Source organism: Triturus cristatus, chromosome 5_1, assembly GCF_964204655.1.
Source record: "Triturus cristatus chromosome 5_1, aTriCri1.1, whole genome shotgun sequence".
Lineage (NCBI taxonomy): Eukaryota > Metazoa > Chordata > Amphibia > Caudata > Salamandridae > Triturus > Triturus cristatus.
Window position 1 is genome coordinate 54,786,926 of NC_140587.1, and position 17,541 is coordinate 54,804,466.

A 17,541-nucleotide genomic window follows, 5' to 3' on the forward strand; every position below is an offset into this window, starting at 1 on the left:
TATCATTTTTGGGCCCGGGCTTTGCATCGGTTGCCCCTACGGACCGAACATTCTCAGTTCAGGCGCACCTCTACTGCGACGTCGCATGCTGGTGACTTGCTGGTAGGGCGCCCTGCTATGTTGGCCTCTCCCGGATAATGTCATATGCTCTTGGAGACGAGACGCACTTCATTGACCCTGGAAGACTGTGTAGTTACCTGCTGGGGTCGGTCTCCTGATTTGTCCTGCCGGGGGCTGCGGGGAGCAGCTGGGAACGACCCGGGGAGGTACAGGTGGTGCTTCGGTGAGTCCCCGGGTCGGGGTGGGCTAGGCTGCCCACCGTCGCTGGGTGGCCGATACTGTGCAAGTGGGAGGCGGAGCGGGTGGTGGCCCTGTCTGTGTGCTGGCGATATTGGCGGTGGCCTGACCGTCGACAGGTCGCTGCACGATGGGGCAGCATGATGCCAAGCAGTCAAGGTTGACCTTTGACAGGTGCTCCACGCGTCAGGTTGAGCTGCCTTCAGATACGCACCCGGAGGAGCAGCCGGAGTTGCACGCCGAGGATGGTGGTGAAGATTTGCGTACTCTAATGCTGGAAATGAGATCTAGCCTGCGAAATATTGACTCAAAGCTGGACACTCTGACCTCCCAGTTAGACTTGGTGAAAGCCCAGGTTTCCACGCACGAAACTCGCTTAGACGCCCTGGAAAATCGGCATTCTGAATATCATGACTTTCAAGTAGAAAAGAAGGAGCAACTGTTACACATGGACAAACTCCTGGGAGTAATTCGCGCAAAGAATGATGATTTAGAAGCAAGGTCGGCTAGAAGCAACATACGTATTACCGGAATTCCGGAGACCACTGCGTTTTCCAGGATGGAGAGCTACGTGATGGACCTTCTACGCGCGTTGTTTGATCCTTAGCTGTCCCCGGTCTTCGTGGTGGAAAGGGCACATAGATCCTTGGGGCAGAGACCGCCGGTGGGAGCGCCTCCTCGACCGATATTAGCAAAATTGCTGAACCACCAAGACCGAGACACCATTTTGCACTTGGCAAGAGAGAAGGGACAATTGTCATATCAAGGTAATGCTGTATCATTTTATCCGGACTTTACGCCGGCCGTGCAGGCTGCAAGGCGTGAATTCCTACAGGCCAAGCGCATTCTTCTGCAGGCGCAGATTCCGTATTCCCTGCTGTATCCCGCAAAACTGAAGGTTTCTTACGAGGGTACTGTCCAATATTTCACGGATGCGAAGTCCGCACTCAAATTTGCCAAGCATGTTGGGGGGAGAAAGGGCAAGGACATCCGTGGACCGTCGACGTCGGGGTCCGGCCACTTGAGTGATAATGACTGAAAATGCGCAGATCCTGTTTATGCCTCATAAGCACTCACTGTACTGCCATGGTTTGTGTTTTTCCGTTCATAGGCAATCGCATGTTTTTATGATGTTATGTTGACTTTGTAGGGGGCGTGCTTCTGGACTGTTGGGGTGGGGCCGCTTGCGCACCGCTGGATTCCCTGGCCATCCTGTTTACTCAGGGGAGATTGCTGATGCCACCATGCCCCCATGGGAGGATTCCCTTGCAATGTTCACCACTGGGTATATTTTTTGTTTTTAGGGTGGGTGTTTCTGCAACCTGATTGGGGGGTTGGAGTGGGTGAGGGGTGGGGATGGGGAGTTGTTGGGGTTTTTAATGCCCGTATGATTCTTGGATACGAGCCACTGCATAACTTTGTTGCATTTTTTGACTGTGCGGCTGCACATCGGCCCCTCATTGGGAAAAGATGTCTGAAATGTCCCACGATAAATCATTGAAATTGTTGACATGGAATAAACGGGGGCTGAATGACTGCCGTAAGGCCAGACTGATCCATGCTTATTTGGCAAGGCATAATGTTGATATCTGTCTGCTGCAGGAGACACATTTGAACGCTTCTCCTTCTCCTAAACTGCAACATCGCAGGTGGGGACACACATACACGTCCATATATTCCAACTACGCCAGGGGGGTTGCTGTGTTGATTCGACAGGGGGTGGACTGGCGAGAGAGGGAGGAATATAGAGATCCTGAGGGTAGATTTGTCATCCTCTGTGGACTGCTGGGTGGACTTCCCCTGGTAATTGCAGCAATATACGGCCCAAATTCTGATGCCCCCGATTTTTTTCAGAACATATGGTCGAGAATTAAGGCAACAGGGTATGACACTGTACTGTGGGGAGGCGATTTCAATGCCATTCTGGACGATGCCGCGGATAGGAGGGGCGCGGCACGTGTTCTGCATCCTGCGGCCAGCGCCGCGTTGAAGTCCATAATCCGAGACGGTGACCTGGTGGATATATGGCGCAGCAGGCACTCCTTAGCCAGTGAGGGTACATGTGTCTCTGATCATCACGGGGTATGGTCCCGTCTGGATTTTTGGTTGGTGTCACGGGATGCTGCGGCCTGGACGGTTGGTGTGGCGCATTTGCCGCGTACGCTGTCGGACCATGCCCCGTGTTTGTTTTAGGTGACCCTTCCGGGATCGCCCCCCCGGTCATTCAACTGGCGGCTCCCGCCACATGCCCTGATAGATGAGGCCTTCAAGGAGGAAATTCGGAGGGACATCCTAGATTATTATGCCAATAATGATGGGTCGGTGGATTCTGAGGCCTCACTCTGGGAGGCCTTCAAGGTGGTGATTAGGGGCCAATGCATTGCGAGACAGGCGGGGGTCCTTAGGGCAATACGAGGCACGCTGGCTTCCCTGGAGGCCCGGATAAAGGAGGAAGAGGTATACTACGCTGATAGTGACCCCCATGTAGCACAGGAAATAAAAGCTCTACTGTTGGACTACGCGGAGGAGGCCCAGCGTGAAACAAAATTTCTCGGTAAATTTGCTAAAGCGCGCAGGTATGGGGAGGGGGACAGGCCGGGCCATACACTTGCTGGCATGATTAGACCATCTAAATCCATCACATTTGTACATGAGATCCGAAATTCGGAGGGGGACATGATCAGGGGGCATGTGGGGGTATCGAACGCATTTGCCGCATTTTATCATAAATTGTACACGACCACTCAGGATTTATCTATGGAGGGGTTGGATGCTATCCTTGAGACCGTAGCGTTGGTCTGGTCTAATGATTCCCATAGGAAATATATGTACCTCCCTTTTACGGTAGAGGACGTGGTACAAGTTATTAAAAGCCTTCCTTTGGGTAAGGCGCCTGGCCCGGACAGTCTAACTACTTCCTTTTACAAAACCTATGCTACGGAACTGGCGCCTCGCCTCTTGGAGGTGTACGGTGAAGCACTGGAGAAGGGGGTGCTGCCGCAGTCCATGAGGGAGGTGACAATTATTACGCTTCTGAAACCTGGGAAGTCGGCGGAGGAGCTGGACTCCTACCGCCCACTTTCCATGATTAATGTGGATATTAAAATATTCGCCAAACTTTTAGCTAACAGGCTGCAGCCGCTTTTTCCAATGATAGCCCTTCCGGACCAGTCGGGATTTATTCCGGGAAGGTCCACCTCCCATAATCTACGAATGATCTTCTCGGTTGTTCATTACTTACACCCAGATGTAAAAGCAGCGGTGGTGTTCTTAGACGCCACCAAGGCGTTTGACACGCTTGAGTGGCCCTATCTGTTCCGAATCCTAAGGCGGATGGGGTTCAGCCCGCTTCTTATTCAGAGTATCCAGCTACTATAAGCCTCCCCTTCTGCGCGTGTCCGGGTAAATGGACTGTTATCTGACCCCTTTCCGATCACACGAGGGACTCGTCAGGGGTGTCCATTATCCCCTCTTTTGTTTGCCATTGCGATGGGGCCCCTTGCAGCCCGAGTCCGGCAGCACCACACCATGAGGGGTATTGGTTTTAGTTCCCGCAGCCTGCTTATATCCCTATATGCTGATGATGTCACGCTCTATATAATAAATCCAGATGAGAACCTAGACCCAATTTTGAGAGAATTCATCCGCTTTAGTGGGCTATCAGGCGTATGTATTAACTGGGCTAAGTCTGTGATCTTTCCGTTGACTGTCGGCACCCCTCATGTGCTATCGGAGTTCCCCTTGCGCTGGGAGGCGGGTGAGGTTAAATACCTGGGCGTCTGGATAAGCCGTGACACACAGGAAGTATGGCGCCTGAATTATGGCCGCACAATGGTTTGGCTAGAGGACAAGGTGAAAATATGTGCGAAACTGCAGCTCTCCTTGACGGGTAGAATTGCTCTTGTCAAAATGGTCATTTTGCCAAAATTTCTATATTTATTCGTTAACATACCAATCCCGGTTACCAAGTACTTTTTAAAAACACTTAAATCTCACTTTCTCACGCTGGCGTGGGCGGGAGGTCAGGTTAGAGCCTCGTGGGACCTGCTCACTCTCCCATTGAGACAGGATGGTCTGGGTGCCCCAGATATGCACCTATATGCGCTTTGCGCACAAGCCCAGTTTTTACATTATTGGGTGCATCCGACCCCATTCCAGCCGCATGTAGCGGTAGAGGCGGAGGTAATGGCCCCAACTCTACTTAAAGTGGCACTATACCAAAAACCCTGCCGCCCTCGCGGAGATATAGATTCGGCTGGAACTCTGTGCTGGGCGTGGAATGAGCTGCGTAGGAGGGCAAAATTCCCGCTACTTTACTCTCCATTGGTCCCTTTGCTGCAGAACCCAATGATGCCCTGTGTGCAGGATAGTCTTGGTGGGACCCTGGCTGCAAAAATGAAGCTCCTAACATTTGACGACCTGTACCCCGGAGATACATTTAGGCCTCCGCCTGCCGAGATCGAGGGACGGGCGGTGCCATTTGCTGAACTCTTTCTATATTTTCTGGGGGAGGATTTCACGAGGGCACCACCGACTATGTCAGCACTAGATAACCTATTGAAGTTGCGGGCCGCTCCAACTTGGGGGCAGATATGTTTTTGAGCGCCAGTATGCTCCAACGCCGGGCAGGTGTGCTTTAGAGCCTATGGGGCTCCAACGAGGGGGCCAGTTTTGCCAGTGGCGCCGCCGTAGCGGGCCACTGTAGTGCTTGGGGGCAATACCTGGTTAGGAGAGCCCGTGTGCTCCACCGAGGGGGCCAGTTCTTTCTCTGAATTAGGGCTGAACCATTTCAGGAGCTGGTGCGCTCCATGGGGATATGTGTATTTCTAGAGCCCGCGCGTGGCTCCAACGTTTTGCATATTGGTTTCAAGGGCCAGTGAGAGCCCATGTCGCATCTTCACTTTCACAGCTGCCCAGCAAGTAGTGGGCAGCTGCACCGTTTAGGCCCTCATTCTAATATTCCCAGCTGCCCAGCAAGTAGCTGGGCAGCTGCAACGTTTAGGTCTGCGCTGAGGTGCGCACCTTGACTTTCGCTGCCTTTGCAGCGCGCCCTGACTGTTGGGACACAGGGCATTTGAGCCCCTTTCTGAGATGGCCAGTTGGCCAGGGGGGGATTGCTAGAGTTATAAGGGTGCCAGGCCCTAATGTGATCTATGTGCTAAGAATATTATGGTGCTAGGAAATGTAATTCCTGTAGTATGATTTAAGCACCCTCTGTTGATGCCTCTAAATGTGATTCATGATTATGAGGTTGGTTCGCATATTATGGTTTATGCTAGTGAGAGTTATTCCCTAAGGTAGTTATGCTTAGGAGGTTAGGGTCTAATGTGTTTAGACTTGTGAGAGAAGTGCATAATGTGTTTATGCTGATGAGGATGGCGTACAATGCGCTTGGCGCCTAATGTGATACTGTGCATAATGTGGTTTATGTTACAGGCTGATGCTAAGTGCAGTGATTACCAGTAGTACTGGTTGTGTTCTATGTTTATGCTAAATTCTACATTTACTAAGTTCACTTTGCGATGGTTCTGACAGTGGTCCAGTGGGCCCTGTCAGGTGTAAATAATCCCTTGTAAATATTGCCCAGTGCCAGTTGGCACAGTGTATATTGTGTGATTACTATTCTAATGTGTTATGATAATACAAAGGCTATTTTATATATAACCTTGTGTGGAGTTTCTTTTGTGGTGGGCCTGGGATGTTGTTGCTGGGTGCGTGCGCAAATGCTTTACACATTGCCTCCGGGATAAGCCTGACTGCTCGTGCCAAGCTACCAAGGGGGTGAGCAGGGGTTATCTGTGGCGTGAAACTCCCCAGCCCTGACTTAGAATGGTGGTCTCTGCCTGGCTTTGGCGCAAGCCTTAGCCAACCAGAGATCCCATTTCTAACAGTATTTCGAGTGGAAAGATGCAGGCAGATCAAAAGCTAGCTTGTGAAAAGGACATAATCTTATCTTGGACATATAATTGACGTACCCAGACCAGACCACGCTTTCTCCAAGATTTCCAAAAAATAGTTTTTTTATTTATTAAAATAAAAACATTGTGCCATATGGTGGAGTTGAGAAATGAGGTCCAATCAGTGGAGTTCGAGGAGGAAATAGATAGTTGAATCTTAGAAGTATGTTAAATTACAGGAGTGGATACAGATTGCGGCTTACGTGTAAACAACAAATACTCTTGAAAGGAGAATGGGGAAATGAAGAACTGTTCAAGCGTGGCCCAAAGAGGACAATTTGTAAAAGGCTCAGAGAGCCATCTCGAAGCTTGATGCAGTAAAACGGACTTATGATAAATGGGAAAATCAGGGAAATTCACCCCACCCTCAGTTTTTGAGCGGATCAATTTTGAAAGGGACATACGTGATTTCTTATTATTCCATAAAAAGGAGGATAAAATGGAATTGAGTTTCTGAAAATACTTTAGGGGGATAGAAAGTAGAATATTAGAAATTGTATATAAAATTATAGGAGATAGCATCATCTTAATAGTATCCAGGCGGCCCCACCAAGATAGATACAATGGATGCCTTTTCGTGGTTAATAAAGACAATCTCTGTGTACAATTCTCCATACATCGTGATATTGTTCCTGAAACCGAGGGAGTGAACTGAAGGCCTAAGTACTTAATGAATTGGGGACTCTATGTGAAACCTGAAATGGTAAAATCAGCTTTAAAAGTATACTTTGTTAAAGGCAGAATTTCTCATTTATCTCTGTTTAATTTATATCCAGACACGGATGCAAAGGAATCAACCTCCTACAAAAAGGCGGGGAGAGAGAGTTGGGGTTGTGATAGAAATAAAAGAACATCGTCAGCATAAGCTGCCATTTTGATGTTGGTCTCTTTAAAGGTAAAAACATGAATATTGTCATTTTGCTGAATTCTTAACAAAAAAGGTTCTAAGGCAAGATTAAAAAGAAAAGGAGAAAGTGGACAACCCTGCCGGACACTTCTGCCAAGAGGCAAATAGGAAGAAATGCCCCCATTTGCACAAACAGACGCTCTCGGGTTAGAATACAAAATAGAAATCAGAGCAGTTATTTTTGGGCCAAAGCCAAACCATTTAAGTGTATGGAAAAGGTAGGGCCACTCAACTCTATCAAATGCTTTCTCTGCATCTAGATATAGTAACAATGGGGTGACCCAGTATCCCTCAGAACCTGGGCAATAATGTATAATATAAACAATTGGTTCTGTCGGGTGTAAATTATCTCTTTAAATCACTAGACCAGTCATCGGTTTACTCACATGGAAACATCAAAAACAACACACATGAAAAGACCGTCAAGGGTATTCAAAAGTTTTATAAATTACCTCATTTATAAATACCCACATTGATTTGAGTGGCTGTCAGAGACATAACATACAATGCGTTGCAATTTGTGACAAGGTGAATATGGTGCTCAGTGACGTAGTGAAGGTGCAATATATCAATCATCCACGGTTAACACAGGTAATAAATACCCAGGAAAGGAGAAGTAGACTGTCCTCGCGTCTCCTATGCGGTCGATTGCGTGTTTCTTTTAGTCTTAATTTCTTTAATAGAACAGGCAATAGAACAGGCAATAGAACAGGCAAGCGTCCTGTTGCGTCCGTTGGACGCAACAGGACGCTTGCCTGTATCGCTCCATTTGGCCCCCCGGTTCTATTAAAGAAATTAAGACTAAAAGATACACGCAATCGACCGCATAGGAGACGCGAGGACAGTCTGCTTCTCCTTTCCTGGGTATTTATTACCTGTGTTAACCGTGGATGATTTATCCCTTCCTGGGGGTCCCCTTGTTTGGATTAATCCTCGATGCACAGTACAATGTTGTAACTGTCCTAATCCTTGAAGATACACACGCCCTTTGATTGCAATTGGGCTTTTTAGGCTGTCCTTCCTTTTGTCCTGATGAAGACCCGCATTGACTAACTTAGTAATGCCCCTTGGGTTGAAACGTCGACATATCCCCTGGACCAGTTGAAAGACTCTGTGTCAAGACTTACTCATTCAACTTACAGAGCTATTCAAACATTGTTGTTCTTTTTCTGGCCTCTTAAAACAACAGTTTTGCAAAATTCACTCTGTATATATTGCACCTTCACTACGTCACTGAGCACCATATTCACCTTGTCACAAATTGCAACGCATTGTATGTTATGTCTCTGACAGCCACTCAAATCAATGTGGGTATTTATAAATGAGGTAATTTATAAAACTTTTGAATACCCTTGACGGTCTTTTCATCTGTGTTGTTTTTGATGTTTCCATGTGAGTAACCCAATGACTGGTCTAGTGATTTAAAGAGATAATTTACACCCGACAGAACCAATTGTTTATATTATTCTCTGCATCTAGGGCAATTGCTGCTAAAGAGTGCGAAAGATTGGAAGCTTTGGAAAGGACGTTAAAGAATAAACGAGTGTTATCTGTAATGAGACGTCCTTTAACGAAACCAGATTGTTCTGGTCCTAATAGGTCAGGTAAATGAGATTCCAAACGCGAGGCTAAGGCCTTTGAAAACATTTTGCAATCAATGTTAACCAAACAAATGGGTCGCTAGTTTTTACAATGTTGTGGATCCTTGCCATCTTTAGGTATAAGACAAAATAGGGTGTCTGAAAAAGAGCCAGAAGATTCACCTGATTCTAAAAAGGCATTTCTGAGTGTATGTAATTTGGGAATGAGTAAATGTGCGAAGTGGGTGAAAAACTCAACAGTGAAACCGTCTGGCCCGGGTGCTTTGTCTTTTTTAAGTGTCAGCAAAGCAGCAAGAAGCTCCTTGTGTGTGAGGTCCGATTCTAAAAGGGAAAGATCTGAACACGTGTCAGAAGTGCGTGGAATATTGGAAAAAAATTGAGGAATAGAACGATCATCTTTGAACTTCAATGCATGGCTACAACCATAAACAGATTCTATATTAAGTTTGTTTTGTTTAACTTTCAAATAATTAGCTAACAATTTTCCAGCTTTATTCTGACACCCATAAAATGTTGCACTAGACTTCAGCAGAAAGTTAGAAGCATTATTAGTTGTATCTTTGTTAAACTGAAATTTAGCATTTATAAGTTCAGATAAGCAGGATTTTGTTTTGGAAGAGTAGTAAAAATCTCTTTATTTTGGCCAAGAGGGCATTGGTTATTTCCTCTGCCTTGTTCCGTTTTTTTGAAACATATTTAATAATAAAATCTCTAGCGGATGCTTTGAAAGAGTCCCAAATCACATGAAAAGGCAAAGTAGCCGAATGATTAAAGAGGAAATATTCATTAAAAAAAGAAACAAAGGAGGATGTAAATTCTGAATCTAGAAGTAGTGCGTTATTAAAACGCCATTTTCGAGATAAATTGGGTTTCTGTAAAACATCAAGTTGGACAGTGACGGGGGCATGGTCAGATATTAAGCTAGATCCAATATCTGCCGCCATCAATGATTGAGAAATGTTGTGGGGCACAAAAATATAGTCCAAACGCGATTGAGTGTGATGTGTCGGGGAATAGTAAGAGTATTCTCTTAATGTGGGGTTACAAAGCCTCCAGGCATCTATAAGCTTATGTTGTTGAATTATTTATGAGATTTATGAGGGACAAAGGGGATGGACGAATTTTGATCCAAAAAGGGTTGAGAATTTCATTACAGTCTCCTGTAAGGATAAAATTATCATCAAAACATTGGGTGATTTGTTGGGCTAGGGAAGACCAGAAAAAGGTATCTCCAGCTGCGGGCGCATAGATATTCAACAAAGAGATCGGAGCATTTCCCACCATTAATTGAACAAATAGCCATCTGCCATCCTGATCCATACATTGCGATAACATTTTGATAGGAAGAGATTTGCGACAGAGAGTGAGAACTCCATTACGTTTGCCATCTCCCGGGGAAAAAAAGACCTCCCCCACCCAACCTCTTTTTAACTTTACAGATTCTTCAGCTGTCAAATGAGATTCCTGTAAACATGCTATATCTGCCCCCAACTTGGCTAAGTGGGTCAAAACCCTCTGCCGTTTAACAGGTGAATGTAAACCTCTAACATTCCACGAAATAAGTTTTAAAGACATAGAACGAAACTGTAAATGAGTGATGCGCACCGATTATAACAAATCTCTAAACAATTCAAACAATACCGAACCAATTACATATAAATTGAATCAAGTAAGATAGAGAAGAGAAAAGAAGAGAAAGAAAGGTAAGGCGAGTAAACAACATTTGAGATGGGAAAGGGAAACGTGAAAGAGAAGGTAATGTTGCAATGAAAAGGCATCGAGATAAAGCTCTCAGAAGGGAAAAAGGATCAAAGAAAAAGAGTGCGAAGCAAAAGAAAAAGAAGCTAAAAACAGTAAAAGACTTACGTATAATCCAGGACATACGAAGGGTGGAGGGGTGTGAGGCCACACGGAACAATGACGTGTCCAAAGCCCATGCGGGAAAACGAGGGAAAGAACAAACCAACGGATGACTAAACACAAGGGGAAATGTGACACGAAGACATAACCTGTGAGGAGAAAAAAGGAAGTTAATTTTATAAGCAAAGACATACTAACGAAAAACTTGCATTCTGCTAATAATCAACTCACAAGCAAACCGAAAACAGATCTGAAAAGCATATAACATGAGTAGAAGCACTTCAGGAGCCCGGACATCTATTTGGCATGTGATGTAGAAGTGTCCATAGAGTCAGCGTGATAAGAGTAGAAGAAACTCTTCAGCTTTACTGGATCTTCGTAGGGGCTAGTCTTGTTATTGATGGTCACTTTGAATAGACAAGGATGGAAAAGGCCATAACGTGCACCTATTGAACGAAGCTGCGGTCTCAATGCGAGGAACTCCTTTCGTCGGTCTGCAGTTGGTTTGGCATAGTCCTGAGAGAAAAATAAAGAGTTCCCTGACCAAGTAATGTGATTCATTGCCCTAGCCGCAGATAACGTTTTCAGCAAGTCAGTGTATTCCAGAAAGTACAAGATCACTCCTCTCGGCTTTCTAACTGTAGGAGAAGACGTCGAAGGCGATGTCGGGCCCAACCGATGAGCTCTCTGAATGTTGAGAAGAGTACCTTCCGGTAGTTTAAGGAGCTTTGGAATGAAGGATTTGAAGAAGACAATTGGGTCTGTACCTTCCGTTCCCTCCTGCAAACAATAAATGCGGAGATTGTTTCTCCTATTCCTATTTTCCAAATTTTCAATGTGCTTATGCAGCGTTAGCCCCTGAGAACACAAGGAATCTACTTTGGAAATAGAGGAGTTTAAGGAGTCAACATTTTGTTGCAGTGCATTAACACGTGCTTCCACATTTGGCCATCTGTCGGTAAGGAGTTGCAACTTGGAGTTAGTCTCTTCCATAATCGGGCGCAAGGCCCGAATTTCCTCAAGCCATAAGTCCATGGTGGCTGAAGTAGGTTGTTTAGGAGGAGAAGGAGGATCTTTCTTCAGTCTCTTACTTGGTGCTTTGGTGGTTCCTAAAGAGGAGGTGGTGGTAGATGTCAACGCACCTTTAAGTGAGCCGTTAGTACTGTCCTCCATGGAGAGACAACTATAGCGAGAACTGGAATGTATTAAAAATGTACGCGTTGAAGACTTGGTCTGAGAAAAGTTCTTGGTTAATCGTCCCATAAATAGAGACGATCTAGTAATTGGAAAACCAGTAACAATGAGTGGTCTGTGTGTAGAACCTTAAAATTTAGCTAATTGAAGATATAGACGGAGCCAAGGAGAAGGAGAGGCACAGCCAGAAAGGGTGATTCCAATGGCATAACTAGTGATGTAAAAAACAGTAAATAAGAGTCAAAGGGCCCAGATAACGGTAAGATAACCAGAAAAAGTGGACAAAAATGACATAGGGCCAGCTATTTTACGGGGAGAAAGGCAGACAAAAAAGTAACGATGATATAACCTTCAGTCGCTGAAAAAATGCCACATGCAAAAGCTCATATGACTGAAAGGTCAGAGCGTATGAAAGCTTCACCGATATATGGCTCAGTAATAGCTGTAATTAGGCAAAAAAAAAAGAAAGAGTGCCAATAATTCAAACACCCAGCAGTTGCCATGTATTAGGTGCGGCTCACAGCAGAGAGAGAAATAGCTGAAATGTTCACATTGCAGAAGGCAAACATGGTAAAAAGAGGCATAACCACAGTTATAATAAATTATTCTCTGATGCAATGTGGCAAATGGGCAGTAGATGGCAGCAGAGCACCTTCGAGTGGTCAAATAGTAGGCTCCTGAAAGCTGTGAAAAGTATTAAAAAGCGAGCTTCATGAGGAATTCAGCATCGGTATGGCAAGCAAAGCGCACACATTGGGGCAGATTTATGAGGGACTTGCGCCCCTTTTACGCCGCCGGTGCGTCACTTTTGTGACGCAGCGGCGGCATAAACCCTGCGCCATGTTGCGCCCCATTTACATCGTGACGCATCTATGGAGATGCGTCACGGTGTAAAGCCCTGCGCCACGTGAAACCTGCGTCAGGTTTCACGTGGGCGTTTCGACACAGGGGGGGGCGTTCCGTCGCAGGAACGCCCATGAAAAGTGACTCAGTGAAATCTATAAGATTTCACTGAGTCACTTTCCCAACACTGATGCGTCAAAACCCTGCGCCTGCTTGAAGCAGGCGTAAGGCTTGACGAACTATGTTAGGGATAGGGTAGGTTGGAACAGTGCTGGAGTTGCGTCGCACTTGCGACGCAACTTCAGCACTGCGCAAACCTTACGCCGGCAGATGCGTCACGTATCTGCTTGTCCTTGCGCCACGATGCACCGCATTGTAAATGCGGCGCATCGGCGGTGGCGCAAGGGCAAAGTTGCGTGACGCATCTTCCCTGGCGCATCCATGCTGATTTGCAGGGATGCGCCAGGGAACATAAATCTGCCCCAATGTGAGAAAAGCCAGACATATGAGGAAGTATATGTTCCATTGTGGAAGTGTGAAGCCTTGGCAGTCAGCTAAAGGGGCATGGCAGGTGTGCAATATACACAAACTTCGTGTGAGCAATGGGTGAGAGAATTCCTCTCAAAGCATAGGGAAAATGGCGGCCGTTTCTATGACGGAACCGCTCCAACACGCAAGAAAGGAAAGCGCCTCTCACAGAGTATTACCGCTGCTCAAAAGCACCGCAGCTAGCGAAGCTTCATTTCTGCCGGGTGAGCGCGTCCTTTGAAGTCCGAAGAGGAGGGTGTCATCGCGCCAGGTCGGTCGTTCTCTCCCGCGTCCCGGGAGAGCTAAGGAGAGTCCGCCATCTTCTTCGGGCGCTAGCCACTGAATCAATATGTTCTTGAAATGGAGAGAAACATATTTTTGAAGTAGTGTGGAAAATATTTGTATGTGATTTGTTTAGTAGAGAAGGTACACCAGAAACTATATGAACAGACAATGGACTGCCATTCGTTTTTAGGGAAATGGATAGTAGACATGGGATAATAGACATAAAATGTGTTCTATATATCAATCCAAAGCAAATTGTATGATTGAGAGACTGAACTGATTGACAGACTGAACAAAGTGTTAAAAGAGACCATACAACTTACAAATGCTAGTGGGAAAGATTGGAAGGTAGGCTTCTACAACAAAACAAGACATTAATAAACACTCAACCTTATTACACCATCCCGTCCGAAGACAGAAAAAATAGGAAGTGGTGGGGATAGAAACATATTTAATGCCACTAATGTCAGTTGGGACAGTGATGTGGCAGCCAGAAAGGTAATGTTAGCAACCATGTATGCTGTGCTGATTGGGAATAAACTAATGTTATTAACCTTGTACCCACGAGTACTGTTCACACTGGGGTTAAGTTTAAGAAGATTAATCTTGGGTATTAGGTAGTCTGTGGTTAAGGTAATGTAAGCAACCTTGTGCATGGTGAAGACTGGGAACAAGGTAACATTTCTATCCCTGTGTATTACGTAGTCTGTGGTCAATGTAACACAAGTAATTATGTCTACTGAGAATACTGGGTTGAAGATAACATGGGTAACTATGTATTGTGTGTAAACTGGTCTTAAGGTAATGTAGCTAATCGTGTACTGGCAGGAGTTAATGTAACGTAGGCAACCATGTGTACTGCAAACTAGGGTTAAGTAACCTAGGTAATCTTGTGTATTAAGCAGCCTGTGGATAAGGTGATGTAAGTAACCATGTATACTATGCAGACTGGTCTGAAATTAATGTAGGTAACCTTGTGTGAAGCCCAGAATAAGGCTATGACAATACAAAGATTTGTGTATATTATGACCTTGATTGTTTAGGCAATGTAAGTAACCATGTGTTCTGTGCAGCCTGAGATCAAAGTAACATGGGTAATCTAGTGTATTGGGTAGCCTGTGGTTAAGGTAATGTAAGTAATCATGTATGTATACTATGCAGACTGGTTTGAAGCTAATGTAGGTAATCCTATACTGTACAGAATGGGGTTATGGCAATGTGAATACTCTTAGAGACTATGAAGCCTGATGTTTAGGTAATGTAAGCAACCATGTGTTCTGTGCAGACTGAGATTGAAGTAACATATGGAACCTTGTGTATTAGGCAGCATGGAGATAAGGCAATGTAAATTATATGATACTTGAAGTAGTGGATGTGAACGATTGTGAGGTTATATAGGGTGATAATGTGCCAGATGGGAAGCACGGAGTGGGTTGAGAAGGTGCTGGATGTCTGTGTGACGGGGGAGGTACTTTTGAGTGAGAAGTAGGGTCTAGTTTCTGTTCCAGATGTGAAGGTTAGTGTTGATAGGAAGGCAAGATGTGAGGCTGTTCTGGGTCACAGTGTGAGAGGTGCGTGGGGTGATGGAAGTGAAAATGTGATCTGATTGCAGAAAGGAGGGGTGTGTTTGGTGTTCTGGATGAATGAGAAATTCCGATTTGATGGAGGCTCCAGATGTGAAATGAAAACTTAAATACCCTCTCATTTTTTTATTCCTTTTTAGTGTTCATCGTCATCTCATTCTGCTAACCCTTAGGACACTTGACTCTTGAAATGGCTCCAATTGGGATTTCAGGTATAAACCATTGATTACATATTGTCTTACATTGCACTGCTATGGAGTATTATTTTTTGTAGGCCGTGTGGACTACATAAGCAGTTCACCCTGAAATATCCTACCCTGCAATTATGTACTCACTAATATAGTACTGAAAGTTTGTACCTGAATGTTTTCAGTGGTGTTTCTTGGTATGTTTAAGTGGTTGTGGGACAATGAGGTGTGGGGATGCATGTGGTCCACAGTGATGTGGAACTGGAAAACTAGTGTTGCATAAGAAACTGTGCTAGTAAGCAGAATCGGGCCACAGAGGAAGATGGTCACTTCTGAGTAGACCTTCGACGACTCACAGGAACTCCGCCACCAATACCCCTCTTAGTTGGTGCGAAATGACCCTCAGACAGAATAGCATTGGAAACATGGGAAACAGATGATTCATCATACTGTAAGACCATGTAGGCCTGGAAACCAGTATGTGCGCACCCCCAGCCCTCACTGCCATGCCCTCCCTTTCAGGGATTGTGCCTACTCTTGATGCTCCAGAGGCAAGCTCGCACAACACACTGAGGTGTTTCAAGAAGGCCGCCGACTCCAGGGATACAGCACTAAGGTTCCCACGCTGAAGGACTGGGTTATTCTTAGGACCCAGCGGTGCCAGGGAACAACACCTGAAACCTTCGTGGGTTACCTGTTCTGGCGTACCAAACACAGAGACACGGGACACTTCCAGCGACGTCAGAGATCAGCGTTTATTTACTGCAGGGATACAGAGGTCACAAGAAGTACACAACGTGTAGGTTCTCGGAGACTGCTTCAAATTCGTAGAAGTGGGTCGCTCCTTTTATACACGTTTTTGCCATAGCGCAGTATGGCGAACAAAGGTTACAACTCAGTTCCCACAATAAACTTCAAAAGGGTCGTGTTCATGTTTCAGGAGGCCGGAACATAATTACAACAATCTTGCCAGTTCCCAACTGTAAAAACATATTCCCTCCGCAATAAACACATTTCCTCCCAACCATAAACACATTAAGGAAGGACGAAAAACAGAATGCAAGGAAAGGATGAGGATGCAAAACAGGTTAGAAAGGAGTGTTAGGGGCAATAAAGGAAACTCGATAGAGAGTTCAAAGACCTCGTGTCTAATGTATGCGTGACTGAAACAATAGACCGGAGCGGCAAGATGAGCCTCGAGCGGGGCCATCTGCCTCACTCGTGTCATTCCCCTCGTCATAAAAGTCACCTCAAAGAAACACGTGTCCTTCGTACTAGCTTGAAAGTCCCAGGGTCACGAAGCGGACAAAAAGCCCGTTCGCTGGCTACCTGAGGGCAAGAAACAAAATGGACGCTGTATCTAAAATGGAACCCGAGGGTTCGGATGAACAAACACGAAAATGAGGCGAACCATACGTGGCTGTGTTGCGAAACTTCGTACACCCACTATACTCGTCATTTGCGGTTCATAGATACCACACTCGTCCATATTCGTCACCACTCAAAAAGTGCCGTCCCGTCTCACACGGAACCTCAGACGCTCCTTTTGCCCTCATGTAGGCAAGCACTAGTCAAGATCGGAATCTATATCGATATTCATCAGATCGTTCAGATGCTGCTGGAACATCATTCTATTCATCAACGTCTCCTTGGTAACAGATGGCCGCCTTATACACGTCGCAGCACATAGGCCACATAAGGCAGGACCACACTGTACACAAAGACAACACGTGAACAGAAACGCTACAACAGCCCCTACGATCATCAGAATCCTCCAACCCCAGGTTGACATCAGGCCCCAAAACCATCCTAGGAGCGTCCAATTACCTTCGTCCACGTGTATGGACTCGGAAATCTTGTGCAACTTCGAGATGGCTTGATAAACGGTTGGAGCATTATCAGGGATAAAAATGGAACAACTCGAATGGATAATTTTACACACACCCCCTCTATCTGCAAGAACAACGTCTAGAACCATACGGTTCTGCAACGTCATGAGTCTATCCGCCTGTAGTTCCGCTGTTAGATTACCAAGGGCATTTGCAGTAATATTAGCAGTCGACTCTACCACGCGGGTCAACTGTCTTAGGTTCCTACTATTAACCATAGGTCCCCAAAACGGCAGGAAACCCTTAAAGAAGTCTCCTGCTTCTTGACCAGCGGTATCCTCTTTGCTAATGACGCCTCTCACGACTCTAGTTTTGTGGTAGTCCGAAGCAACTGTGAAGGTCGGAGGTAAAAGATTCGCAATATAACAGGTACCCGAGAAATCGCGGGGTAACCATGTATATGCGCGTT

At 45.7% G+C, this 17,541-nt stretch overlaps 1 protein-coding gene across 2 annotated transcripts in view; it reads left to right on the forward strand.

The window, feature by feature from the left end:
* The window catches only part of LOC146830153 (uromodulin-like), a 778,490-nt gene that overhangs the window by 677,449 nt on the left and 83,500 nt on the right, over positions 1-17,541 (forward strand). The window contains exon 8 of one of the 2 annotated variants that reach the window (XM_085604404.1): positions 15,196-15,267. The exons of the other annotated variant lie outside the window; for it this stretch is intronic. Within the exon in view, the coding sequence (XP_085460530.1) occupies positions 15,196-15,228 (33 nt within the window). The 3' untranslated portion in view covers positions 15,229-15,267. The remainder of the gene's footprint in view (positions 1-15,195; positions 15,268-17,541) is intronic. 2 annotated transcript variants of the gene reach the window in all.